This window comes from Aquarana catesbeiana, linkage group LG02 (assembly GCF_042186555.1).
Source record: "Aquarana catesbeiana isolate 2022-GZ linkage group LG02, ASM4218655v1, whole genome shotgun sequence".
Taxonomy (NCBI): domain Eukaryota; kingdom Metazoa; phylum Chordata; class Amphibia; order Anura; family Ranidae; genus Aquarana; species Aquarana catesbeiana.
Window position 1 is genome coordinate 48,481,969 of NC_133325.1, and position 13,481 is coordinate 48,495,449.

Genomic DNA, 13,481 nt, shown 5'->3' on the forward strand with positions numbered 1-13,481 from the left:
TCACACTTTCCAGCAATACTCCGTCAAACTGACAGCCGGGAGTTGCTGTGTACATTTAGAAAAGGAGAGTAGCAGAGGGACAGAAGGACAGGATCTACTACAAAAAAAAAAAACCCTGTGCACTTCCATAATTTTTTTTTTGGAATTTCCTAGAATTGTCCACAACTGATTCATGAAAACCCAGCAGTTTTCTGGCTGATCACGTGACATTATGGGACTCCTTTCTCATCTGTTCCTGCATTGCTGGTCTTCAGTACAACAGAAAACGGTGTCGATGTTATGATGTCTAACAGTCTCTGCAATTGCACAGTGAGCCCAGGCCAACGTAATGACACACCCCCCCAGGGGGTGTATGTCCATGACAACCTGGGCTCACAGGAAGTGGGTTGAATGAAGGCCCAGAAGAGAATGGAGAAGAGGCGACTATTGCAGCAAAAGCAGCTTTGTTTTTTGTTTTTTGTTTCTCTCCATGTACGGCAATTTATTATAAGACAAAAATAAATAAAAAATTGAAAAAAAAAAAACCAACACACAATATACTGAGGTTCTGCAGTGAATCCTTGTTTGTGTGTACAGACTGTAGAAATCTAAAGGCACTGCACAGGGATTGTGAGCTTCTGGTCCTTTCAGTTCCAATCCATCAGCCGCTCAGTGACTGAGAACACAGACTGTGTGTGTGAGACGCACTGATCTCATCTCGGCAGATGCTGACTCTACGTCATCGGGAGCCATTGGAGGGTGAATCTACCAATCACTACATGAAATACACACATAAACCATATATACAGTATAGGATCAAGCATATAAACATTTAGAAAAATGTGGCATCAAAATGACTGTCACCTGAATGTTACAATAATGGCTCCTGCTGTGAAAATACATCAACTTCAGTTTAAAGCTGGCCTCCAGCCTCCCCCTTCAGTCTTGCACAGTTGTGCAGGCATCTTCTCCTGTCTGAAAATCGCTTCCCATATGATTCACTGCACACTGTGAGCTTCTCACTATTTGCATTAGAAGCTGCAGACAGAGCCCACTGCCTGCAAATCGGGACTGAGGAGTACTGAGGCCGGGTGTTGGGATGTTTTCCAGAAGCTATGTACAGCCCCTCTCCCACCAGCCATGATCTGTCTGCATTGCATAGGGAAGCAGAGAGACCAACAGCTCCAAGATTAGAACGACCGGCAAGGTTGTCTTTTTGTTTTTTAAATGCCCCTAATCCCATAATTAAAAAAAAAAAACTGCAGAGTAAAAGTTGAAGCGGAGTTCCAGTCATAAAACAAATTTTACATTATTCATCTGCATTAAATACAAAGAATAACCTTTGAAAAAAAAAAAAAAAAAATTACTCACCTTTTCAGGTCTGTTGCTAGGGGGTCCCCCGTAATCTGCCTCTTCCTCTCCCTGGCGCCAAACGTCACTTCCCTTGGCGCCCGTGCTCGCTAGTGCTCCTGGGAGACGCTTGTCATCATTTCCTAGGAGTCACTGGGCAGCGCCAAGGGCTTTGTTGCCATCACAACGGGGGCGGGCACTTCCTATGACGCCACCTGTGGTGATGGCAATGTCAGACGTGTACGGCGCATGCGTGAGAACGGGCGGTGCATGCTGGTCGCTCAGCTGCACCAGAACCTGGAAGATAGTGCTTGTGGGCTTCACATGAACACAAGCAAGATGGAAATTAGCAAGAACAAGGAATAAAGCATATCCTGCTCAAATAAATCGCCAACCGTGCAGCGATTAAAAAGATAAACGTGAGTGCTAGTAATAAGTTCTGTAAAAGTAAGATATTCATCCAAAAAAACAAAAAAAAAAACAAATGTCACAACTGGAACTCTGCTTTAAGGAGCAGGAATCTTAAAAAAAAAAAAACACACGCACCACACACAAATCTATACTCACCTACCTACTGTAGCATCTGTCTGATGCTGCAGCTGTACCTGTCGGCTCTAAGCCCAAGAACTAAATGATCACATGACTGCTGACTGCTCAGTTCTCTGGTCAGCTATGAGCACAGGGCGATGACTGTCAGTCACTGCTCTGTCCCTTCAGTGTTCACTGGAGTGCCAGGCTGGGGAGGGGGCTACCAGTCAGTCAGGCATCTGGGTGGATCCTGACATTAATTGACATGACTGCTCAGTTCTCAAGTCCGCTACAAGCACAGAGCGGTGACTGTCAGTTATCGCTCTGTGCTCTGCCAGTCCAGTGCTCACTGGAGTGCCAGGCTGGGGAGGGGGTGGGAACTGCACACCGAGAGGCCAAGCCAGCTGCCAGTCACGTTATTGTCAGGATCCTCTTACAGACTGGAGCAGCTCTGTGACACCAGCCGAAAGTGGACTTTAGAGCGCTGCCTCTGGGTCACAGGAACGCAAAAGTAAGTGTACCCACAAGAAAGAAGAGAAAGAAAGAAGAGAAAGAAGAGAAAGAAAGAAAAAGAAGAGAAAGAAAGAAAAAGAAGGGAAAGAAAGAAAAAGAAGAGAAAGAAAGAAAAAGAAGAGAAAGAAAGAAAAAGAAGAGAAAGAAAGAAAAAGAAGAGAAAGAAAGAAAAAGAAGAGAAAGAAAGAAAAAGAAGAGAAAGAAAGAAAAAGAAGAGAAAGAAAGAAAAAGAAGAGAAAGAAAGAAAAAGAAGAGAAAGAAGAAAAAGAAGAAAAAGAAGAAAAAGAAGAAAAAGAAGAAAAAGAAGAAAAAGAAAGAAGAGAAAGAAAGAAAGAAGAGAAAGAAAGAAAGAAAGAAAGAAAGAAAGAAAGAAAGAAAGAAAGAAAGAAAGAAAGAAAGAAAGAAAGAAAGAAAGAAAGAAAGAAAAAGAAGAGAAAGAAAGAAAGAAAAAGAAGAGAAAGAAAGAAAGAAAAAGAAGAGAAAGAAAGAAAGAAAGAAAAAGAAGAGAAAGAAGAGAAAGAAGAGAAAGAAGAGAAAGAAGAGAAAGAAGAGAAAGAAGAGAAAGAAAGAAAGAAAGAAAGAAAGAAAGAAAGAAAGAAAGAAAGAAAGAAAGAAAGAAAGAAAGAAAGAAAGAAAGAAAGAAAGAAAGAAAGAAAGAAAGAAAGAAAGAAAAAAAAGAGAAAGAAAGAAAGAAAAAGAAGAGAAAGAAAGAAAGAAAAAGAAGAGAAAGAAAGAAAGAAAAAGAAGAGAAAGAAAGAAAGAAAAAGAAGAGAAAGAAAGAAAGAAAGAAAGAAAGAAAGAAAGAAAGAAAGAAAGAAAGAAAAAGAAGAGAAAGAAAGAAAAAGAAGAGAAAGAAAGAAAGAAAGAAAGAAAGAAAGAAAGAAAGAAAGAAAGAAAGAAAGAAAGAAAGAAAGAAAGAAAGAAAGAAAGAAAGAAAGAAAGAAAGAAAGAAAGAAAGAAAGAAAGAAAGAAAGAAAGAAAGAAAGAAAGAAAGAAAAAAAAGAGAAAAAGAAAGAAAGAAAGAAAAAAAAGAGAAAGAAAGAAAGAAAGAAAGAAAGAAAGAAAGAAAGAAAGAAAGAAAGAAAGAAAGAAAGAAAGAAAGAAAGAAAGAAAGAAAAAGAAGAGAAAGAAAGAAGCAGCCCTATTGGAGAAAAAGTTTTAATACTACACTTACCTTTCCTCCCCCTTCCTCATCGGGCAGAGGTGACCTCTTCCCTTCTACTGATGAAGTCCTGGGGAATGGGGAGCACCCTAAACCCAAAAAGACACGGTAGCAACATCTGGTGTATTCTACATTTTCCAAATCTCAGCAAAGGATGATGTTACCCTCACCTGGGCATTGCAGTGAAAATGTAAATTATAACTTTTTCCCCTTGCGGGGGGGGGGGGGGGGGGGGGGGGTCACAGAAGTTTTTACAAAAGTAATTACAATAATTGGTGAGCCACTCAGTCCTGACAACACAAAAAAAAAAAAAGAAAAAAAAAAAAAAACTCTGGAATTGGCCCATCTACAGAACACAGCAATCCATCCATAGGCAGAGATTTATAAATAGTGGAATTAGGTGAGGGGGTGACATGTTCCATCATTACACAGCACTGGACCGGGTCCTAGTGCCATCCTTACATCTGGCTGATGTGATGCGATTCCCGCATCAGAAGCAGCCATTAGTATTCTGCGCCCGAGGCCGAAGTCGTACGCGCCATTTTGAGGAGAAGCCAAAATTCATTTTCATTCTCCCATTAGCAATGCTGACGAGGCAAAGCTAAAACATGATACAGATGGCTGCTGTCATTAGAGAGGTGCTGCCAACATTGTACGATGAACCTGATCTCACCAACAATGCCAGTAAAAGAACTCGCAAGACAGATTTCCCAGTATTGCTCCAGTTTAAAAAAAAATTTAAAAAAAAGCATTCTAAATTGGCCCTAGTATATGAATGTGATCATAGAGGAAAGGAGTAGTGATGTACTACAATATTACCAAGGTGGAAGCACAACTTGCATATGTAACATTATTAAAAAGGTACTTGTATAGCGCCATCAATTTACACAGCGCTTTACATATACCTTGTACATTCACACCTCCCTACCCAAGGAGCTTACAATCTAAGGTCCCTAACTCACATTCATATACTAGGGCCAATTTAGACCAAAGCCAATTAACATATCAGCATGCCTTTGGAGTATACATATTGAGAACCAGTAGCGGCTGGTGCTCCTTTTTTTTTGGGGGGGGGGGGGCGGCAAACAAACCATAAGTGTGCACACCCTTTTATAACTGGGGATGTAGCGGTGTTCAGAATTAGGCAATTGCATTTAAAAACACATGTTAAAATAGGAGTCCGTACACACCTGCCATCATTTAAAGAGGAACTGCAGTCTGCTCACATAATTTGTAATAAGAGCATCTTTGCCATTCTGAAGCTTCCCTCCAGCCACTTTGCATATTATTTTATATAGACGGATTCTATACTAGCCAATTATGCTGCAGAAATCTCCCTCCACTGAGTCTGGCTGCAACCATTTTAACTGTGGGCGGCTGAAGCTGCTGCCTGTTCACTTCCTGGATTTACACAGGAGGCACACCTGCAGCTCTCATTGGCCCTCTTATGACACATCCCCCCTCCCTTCCTCCCTTCCTGGCAAACTCTCACGAGAGTGAGAGAGAGCGAGCTGTGCATGATGTCATAAGTGTAGGCTTTTTACCAGACAGGATAAAGGAAGTGGGCTGTATAAGGTTTTTACTGGCAGAAAAAAAAAGTTTTACTATCCAAAGTTAAAACAACAAGGGCAGAAGATTTAATAGATAAAAAGTTGAAAAAAAAAATGACTGAAGTTCCGCTTTTAAAGTGCCTCTAATTAACCCCAAATAAAGTTCAGCTGTTCTAGTAGGTCTTTCCTGACATTTGCTTAGTCGCATCCTACAGCAAAAAAGCCATGGTCCACAGAGAGCTTCCAAAGCATTAGAGGGATCTCATTGTTAAAAGTTATCAGTCAGGAGAAGGGTACAAAAGAATTTCCAAGGCATTAGATATACCATGGAACACAGTGAAGACAGTCATCATCAAGTGGAGAAAATATGACACAACAGTGACATTACCAAGAACTGGACGTCCCTCCAAAATGGATGAAAAGACGAGAAGAAAACTGGTCAGGGAGGCTGCCAAGAGGCCTCCAGCAACATCAAAGGAGCTGCAGGAATATCTGGCAAGTACTGGCTGTGTGGTACCTGTGACAACAATCTCCCGTATTCTTCATATGTCTGGGCTATGGGGTAGAGTGACAAGATGGAAGCCTTTTTCTTACCAAGTAAAACATCCAAGCCTGGCTAAATTTTGCAAAAACACATCTAAAGTCTCCCCAAAGCATGTGGGAAAATGTGTTATGGACTGATGAAACCAAGGTTGAACTTTTAGGCCATAATTCCAAAAGATATGTTTGGTGCAAAAACAACACTGCACATCACCAAAAGAACACCATACCCACCGTGAAACATGGTGGAGGCAGCATCATGCTTTGGGGCTGTTTTTCTTCAGCTGGAACAGGGGCCTTAGTCAAGGTAGAGGGAATTATGAACAGTTCCAAATACCAGTCAATATTGGCACCAAACCTTCAGGCTTCTGCTAGAAAGCTGAACATGAAGAGGAACTTCATCTTTCAGCATGACGACCCAAAGCATATATCCAAATCAACAAAGGAATGGCTTCACCAGAAGAAGATTAAAGTTTTGGAACAGCCCAGCCAGAGCCCAGATTTGAACCCCATTGAAAATCTGTGGGGTGATCTGAAGAGGGCTGTGCACAGGAGATGGCCTCGCAATCTGACAGATTTGGAATGTTTTTGCAAAGAAAAGTGGGCAAATATAGCCAAGTCAAGATGTGCCATACTGATAGACTCATACCCAAAAAGACTGAGTGCTGTAATAAAATCATAAGGTGCTTCAACAAAGTATTCGTTTAAGGGTGTGCATACTTCTGCAACTATATTTATTTTAGTTTTTTATTTTTACGTCCCTCCACCTAAAAGATTTCAGTTTGTTGTTTAATTGAGTTGTACAGTTTATAGGTCACATTAAAAAAGGTGGAAAAAAAAATCTGAAATGATTGAAACTTTGTCTCATTTTTTTTACATCACAGAAACCTGACATTTTAACAGGGGTGTGTAGACTTTTTATATCCATTGTATACACCAAGGAAGATTTAAACTGGCATTAAAAAAAATAATAATAATAATAATTTAATATCACTTTGCCCATTGACTTCAATGCATTTGAGGCAAGTGACAACCAACTAGGTAAAAAATGTATGAACAGGTTTATTTACATGAGCAAATAACATAGTACATTGCAGTTGGTACATACGTAGGTATTGGTCATCTCCTATATACATACATACACCATAGACAAGTTGCAGTTTATGCCTATATGATGTGGGTAACATCATAGCACATTGCAGTTGACCCCATGACAATATATTCCTTGTCATGGGGTCAGTTAAAAATAGCAAAATTTGCATGGTATGGTCCAAGTGGAAAAGTAACCGAATATTGGAGACATGGCTGCATCCTATAAAACAACACATTTCACGGATTTGCTCCACTTCCTCAGGAGCGGATGCTAACATATCTAAGACACGTTACTCACATATATGCATAAACTGCAACTTGTCTATGGTGTGTGTGTGTGTGTGTGTGTGTGTGTGTGTGTATATAGGAGATTACCAATACTTACGTATGTACCAACTGTAATGTACTATGTTATTTGCTCAAGTAAACAAACATGTTCATACACGTTTTACCTCGTTGGTTGTCACTTGCCTCATTCAAAGTCCCAAACTCCCTCAATTGTTTTCAGGATATTGGACTACTGGTCCAATGAGCAGCCGGGTGTCCCTGGTAGCTATGGAGTCAATGTTCCCTCTATACAGAGTGTCAGATGTGTATAAAGCATAAGACTGGCTGAACAGAAATACAAAATTTTCCTGCAACTGAAACACTTTGCAATAACGCATTGTGGGTGTTGACGGTCTTCCTGGTATATCTTTTTAAATGATGAAAAAACGGACGCAGATGCAAAGTGAATCTAATAACGGAGCAAAGATTGTTTTTTATAAGTGAAAGAGGAAATGTGTAGTTTTTGGGACTCTGCCTCCCATTCCAGTACAACGCTCTGTATATAGCTGAAAATTACAGAAGATATCGATGAGCTGGAGGGCACAAAGGAATTTCTGAAGGAAGGATCAAGATTCTTATTCCATGCACTTAGCATTGACATTCAATCCAGACTGTAACACTGGAGACTTTATACTTTATCAATGTCCTGCTCACAGACAGCCAATGGTGGGGTCAGCACTGAGCGGACTGCCAGCAAATACTAAGACGGAAAATGGCCTGGGAACTCATCTTGTGAACAGAGAATCCTAATACTGGAGTATAGAGGCTGGATCAAGGGAAAGACACATGACATTCTCCTAGTACAGAGCTACAAAAAGAGGTCAGTGTTATATAGAGCAAGTGTGCTAGTAATATCAGAGAGAGTGTACGTGTGTAAATATACTATATATATATATATATATATATATATATATATATATATATATATATATATATATATATATATATATATATATATATATATACACACACACACATATACACAATATATAGATATATGTCCACATTACTAGCACATTTGCTCTATACAAAGCTACCCAAGTGCTTTGGTATCCTGTATCACCTGTACCATTGAGAGAGATTGATAGGTATAAAAATAACCAGAAAAAGAACAATAGTGTATCTAAAGACAAAAGATTTTTTTTTTTCTGTAATTTTTAATAGATTTGTGAACAGACAAAAAGGTTTTTTTATTACTACTTTGGAGCTACTAATACAAAAAAGCTACAAAATGTGACAGTTACACTCCAAAAAGACATGCTGGTAGGATAATTGGCTCCTGTCTAAATTGGCCCTAGTATGTATTAATGCGAGTTAGGGACCTTAGATTGTAAGCTCCTGGAGGGTAGAGACTGAAGTGAATGTACAATATATATGTAACGTGCTACCCTGTTTCCCCGAAAATAAGACCTAGCGTGCTCGGTGATGGCTGCAATATAAGCCTTACCCCCCAAATAAGCCCTAGTTAAAGTCCTTGTAGGTCTTATTTTCAGGGTAGGGCTTATTTTTGGGGAAACAGGGTAGGGCTTATTTGGGGGGTAGGGCTTATATTGCAGCCATCACCGACAATCACGCTAGGTCTTATTTTCGGGGAAACAGGGTATGTAATTTGACGGAGCTATACAAGTACCTGTAATAAAAAATAAAAATAGGGGGAAAAAAAAAAAATAAAAAAAATAATATGATATTCTATAATAAAGCGGAGTTTTATTACAGCCTGGTTCCCTACTGCGCATGCACGAGTCGCGCTGCGCGTTTTGACTGGTCCCTGCTGTCTTCTGGAACTTGTGTCTCCCAGAAGGCAGCGGGGGGGGGGGGGGGGGAACGACACAGAGGAGGGGCCGGACATGGTGTAGATCGCCGTGGATTCTACAGTGATCTTTCACAGGTAGTGGGAGCAAATACCTGTATTAGACAAGTATCTGCTCCACCCTCCCCCCTGAAAGGTGCCAAATGTGACATCGGAGGGGGGGAATCCGGATAAGTGGAAGTTCCATTTTTTGGTGGAACTCCACTTTAATTAGAATATTTTATTTTGCATTTCTCCTTTTCTGTTGCTTTATACCATACTAAACTCTATATGTTTTCATTCTAAATTTTCAATAAACATTTATGGAAAAAAAAAAAAAAAAAAAAAGAGATTATTATTATTATTAATATAAATCCAAAAATTATATACATACACTCGTGTAGACCGTATTTATCGGCGTATAACACGCACTTTTTTCCCCTTGAAATCAGGGGAAAATCGTGGGTGCGTGTTATACGCCGATCCCCCGCTGACTGTGAGCGGAGGAGCGATCGCCGCCAACATTGATACATAGCCGAGTGTACTCGGCTAGGTTCGGCTAGCTCCGCTCACAGTCACGCCCAGTCCCGCCCTAAGATGGACATAACACAGGGACTGAGCATGACTGTGAGTACACTCGGCTATGTATCAATGTCGGCGGCGCTCGGCTCCGCCCACAGGGCTCCGAGAGGAGCCGAAAGCAGCCGAGAGCAGATGGACACAGTTGACCGACTTTGGGGCCCCGTATCGCGGGGCTACAAAAGCTGGGGTTCCTAGCACCAAGTGGCCCCGAGATACGGGGCCCCAAAGTCGGTCAACTGTGTCCATCTGCAGCAATGTCATTTCGGGACCCTTCGGGTTCAGAGACCCCAAATTTTGGCTGCAGCTAGGGGGCATCTAGGAACCCTTAACTACCGAGTTTGAAGTTCGGGGGACCTATGGCTGCAAATGGGCACAGTGAGACATGCAAATGGGCACAGTGAGGCTGCAAATGGGCATTGTTGACCCTCTTTTCCACTTACAGTAGCTGTGCATTTCTCACCCTCGTCTTATACTCGGGTCACTAAGTTTTTCCCATTTTTTTTGTGGTAAATTAGGGCCTCGACTTATACTCAGATCGACTTATACTCGAGTATATATGGTAATATGAGGCCAAACCTGAATACACTTTCAATTTGTATGCAATCAGGCAGGATTTTGCACTAGATAGTTGAAGGTAAATCTAAAGGAAATCGAACAAAAGTTGTATGGTGTGTATCCAGCTTTAGGAGCAGAGGTACATTTTAGGACAACAAAATCCTAATTAGCAAGAATTCAACTACAGGTGAGTCTAATTAATCATTAAACAGGTGTCCAGCAGGCAGTTGATTATAAAAGGGCGTTACTTAAAGAAAACCCCTTCTCATTTCATGCTGTCAACAATGGCACCACACGGAAGAGAAATGTCACAAGGCCTAAAGAAAGAACATTTCTTTACACAAGAAAGGTGAAGGCTACAAGAAGATCAGCAAAGCTTTACTTATCAGTCAGAATACTGGAGCAAAAGTGATACAAAAATTTAACAAAGGTGGCACTGCAACCATCTCACAGAGATGTCCAGGCCATTCATGTTAGTTATCACCTCGACAGGATCGTTTTCTGATGACAAGGGTTGAAGAAAATCGCCATGCAAGTTCACTGCAGTTAGCTAAAGTAGTAGAAAGCCAAACTGGGGCGATTGTTTCCCATGACACAATGCAGAGGAATGGCATGCATGAGTGTCGTCCACAAAGAAAGCCTCCCCTAAAGCCCTCCAAGAATTTGCCAGGGCCCATGCTAAAAAAGAAGACTACTGGAACTCTGTACTGTAGAGGGGAGAGACCAAGAGAGTTTTTGGAACAGACTGCTTTCAAAAAAAGGGTGTACTCATTTATGCTGAGCGCACACACACACACTGTACATGGACCCTCAGTCTTTATTCTTCTACGGATTAGCCCAATTATAGCCAAAACACATCAAAGGAGGCACCTGCATCTGTGTTTTTTTTTTTTTTTTTACAATTCTGGTATTGTATTGACCCTAAGGCTACTTTCATACTGAGGCGTGCGGGTGCTGGCGGTACAGCGGCGCTAAATATAGCGCCACTTTACCATAATTTAGGGGCTCTAGTGGGGCGGTTTTAACTCCCCGCTAGTGACCGAAAAAGGGTTAAAACCGCAGCGCTGCCCCATTGTTTTTAATGGGAAGGGGCACTATAGGATCGGTAAATACACCGCTCCTACAGTGCTCCAAAGATGTGGCTTGCAGGACTATTTTGACCGCCCTGCAAGCGCACGCTCCAGTGTGAAAGCCCTCGGGGCTTTCACACTGGAGTGCATCAAGCGGCTCTTTCGGGGCTCTTTGCAGGCGCTATTTTTAGCACTTTAGTGCCTGCAAAGCGCCTCAGTGTGAAAGCAGCCTAATAGTTTGGAAAAATCAAAAGTCCAATGGCCACTTATCTGCATGAGGTTTTGTCTTGGCTTACCTTGGGGCGTTTCCACTGCACTCCTTGGACCCGCTGTGTCCTGTAGAACAGGGAGTCATTGTCGGGTGGAAATAGAGGGTCCTCGAAAAGAACTTTATTCTTTTGGCACTCTTTCTTCAAGGTGTAATACTGCTGGTTCATGAAGGGCTTCACCGAAGAGAACATTCTTCACCCGAACAAATATCACCTGGACACATAAGAGCAGAGCCAGTTAGAGTTAAAGTAACATACATTATTCTAAAAAAACAAATGAAACAAAAACCTGCAATCAGGAGTGATCAGCTATTGACAATTTAAGAATATCTAAACCCAAGAACAAAAAAGTAATATATTGCAGCTTACCAGTTTAGATGTGGTATTCTAATTTTTCAGTTTTTTTTTATTTTTTTTATATTTATTTTTTTATTTTTTACCCCCTTCCCAGCTCTATTAAAAAAAAAAAAAATATTTTTAAATTGATATGCTATATATTGTGGTGTTGGGGTGATTATATTCATATGGCAGATGCTTTTCCCAATGAGTTATGCCAGTTTAAACTGTATTTTAGGGCATGGCAGCCCATTTTTTTTTAAATAAAACAAAATGTAAAGTTCACAGACATCAGTTCCCCATGCAGGGGTTTCCACCATCACCAGTCAACTGAAAATGCCGAGCTACCTCACTCCCTTGTCACCTATGTGTGCCTGGTTCACGTGGCTCTCTCAGCCTTTAGTCGCAGCACCATTCTGCACGGCCCAGTCCTGAGCTCTGGATAGAGGTTCTCCAGACACCCTGATCGGAGCAGACCTGACTCCTGGAATGAGACCTCTCGTCTCCCAGCTGGGCTGAGGCCCCTCTGACCCCTGCTGTCTCCTGACTCTGGCTGGGGCCCATCTGACTACTGGGTGAGACCTGCTGTCCCCAATATGTGAACCCTGATCTATCCTCAGGCTTGAGTATATAATGACCCTGCACACCTGTGTACTCACACAGGCTGCAGGCACCTGGTAAAATCCAAAGGATTGAAGGTTCCATCCCAACTAATACACTTTGGAACCTTGAAGCTTCAGGCCCCAATCCAAGACTACAGAATCTGGAGAAAACTAAAAACTGCTTTCTCTGCTCAGAAATAATAGTCTGGAACTTTACATAAACCCTTAATGTGAATCCTGTATCCTTTTCTCTTACATCCAAAGTGGCAGGGTCTTGCACGGTCACAATATAATATAAAAAGGAGAATGGCGTTAGAAAAATGGTCAATATTTATAATCTTGTATAAAAAAAAGGTTCGCATTTCAAACTGCTCACACGTGGGGAAAAAAAAAAAAAAAAAATTGGAATTATGCTTTTGTATATAAACTGATTTGATTCAAATATAGAAAAGCTGCAAGGTTACCTTAAAATATCACAGGCAATAGCTTAAAAGAATTCAGAATTTAGTTGCTGTTTTTTCTCAATATGTAAAAGGATCACTTTTATATACAATTCGGAAACTTGTTTTTCAAGTCAGTTCAGAGCAAAGGACTCTGGGTAATAATACGGGCCAGTTTACCAACAGTCAGTATCATCCGCCTGCCAAAAGCACCACAGTAAAAGCTGTAAAACTCAGAGATGACTCAGACAAGTGTAAGGAAAGCTGTTAATGGGCAATACACGAACTGCCAAGTGCAAGTTGCTTGAGAAATTTCCTCGTTGGGGAATACTCCAAATAACAATGTTCAGCAGCACCTGCTAACTATTGTGCAAGATTATTTTATAGACATTTTATAATATATTACTTTTATTACAGGTGAATCATCAGTAAATTTAATGATAGCTTTCCCTGCAGATCAACTAACCCAATCCTTAGAAGGAATTTACACCTAGTTGGTTCCCACCATTAAACGGAATCCCGAGCCATTTTTTCCTAGAGAAGAAGTCTAGGAACTTATACCCTCTGTCAGGTTTTTAATGCTGAACACGTGGGGTTCAAATTATCAGTAAGCCAATCAAATTACAACCGGACACAGGATGCTCTACAAGGGCTACTTGCCACTAAAATGGGGCATTACTTAACGAGGTGACCCACAGTTGTGGATCCACATGTATCTGAATGAGAACACTAAATCAAAATAGTTTGAGGGTGTAAGATCTTAATACTGGTGTAGCACCCTGATGTTTAGACAGGGT

The 13,481-nt window shown here is 41.0% G+C and overlaps 1 protein-coding gene across 1 annotated transcript in view; it reads right to left on the bottom strand.

Moving 5' to 3' along the window:
* The window catches only part of CAPN5 (calpain 5), a gene marked incomplete at its 3' end in the record, with an annotated part of 152,183 nt that overhangs the window by 72,644 nt on the left and 66,058 nt on the right, over window positions 1–13,481 (bottom strand). Inside the window, 1 exon segment of the mRNA XM_073612855.1 lies at window positions 11,334–11,520. Coding sequence (XP_073468956.1) covers window positions 11,334–11,498 — 165 coding nt within the window.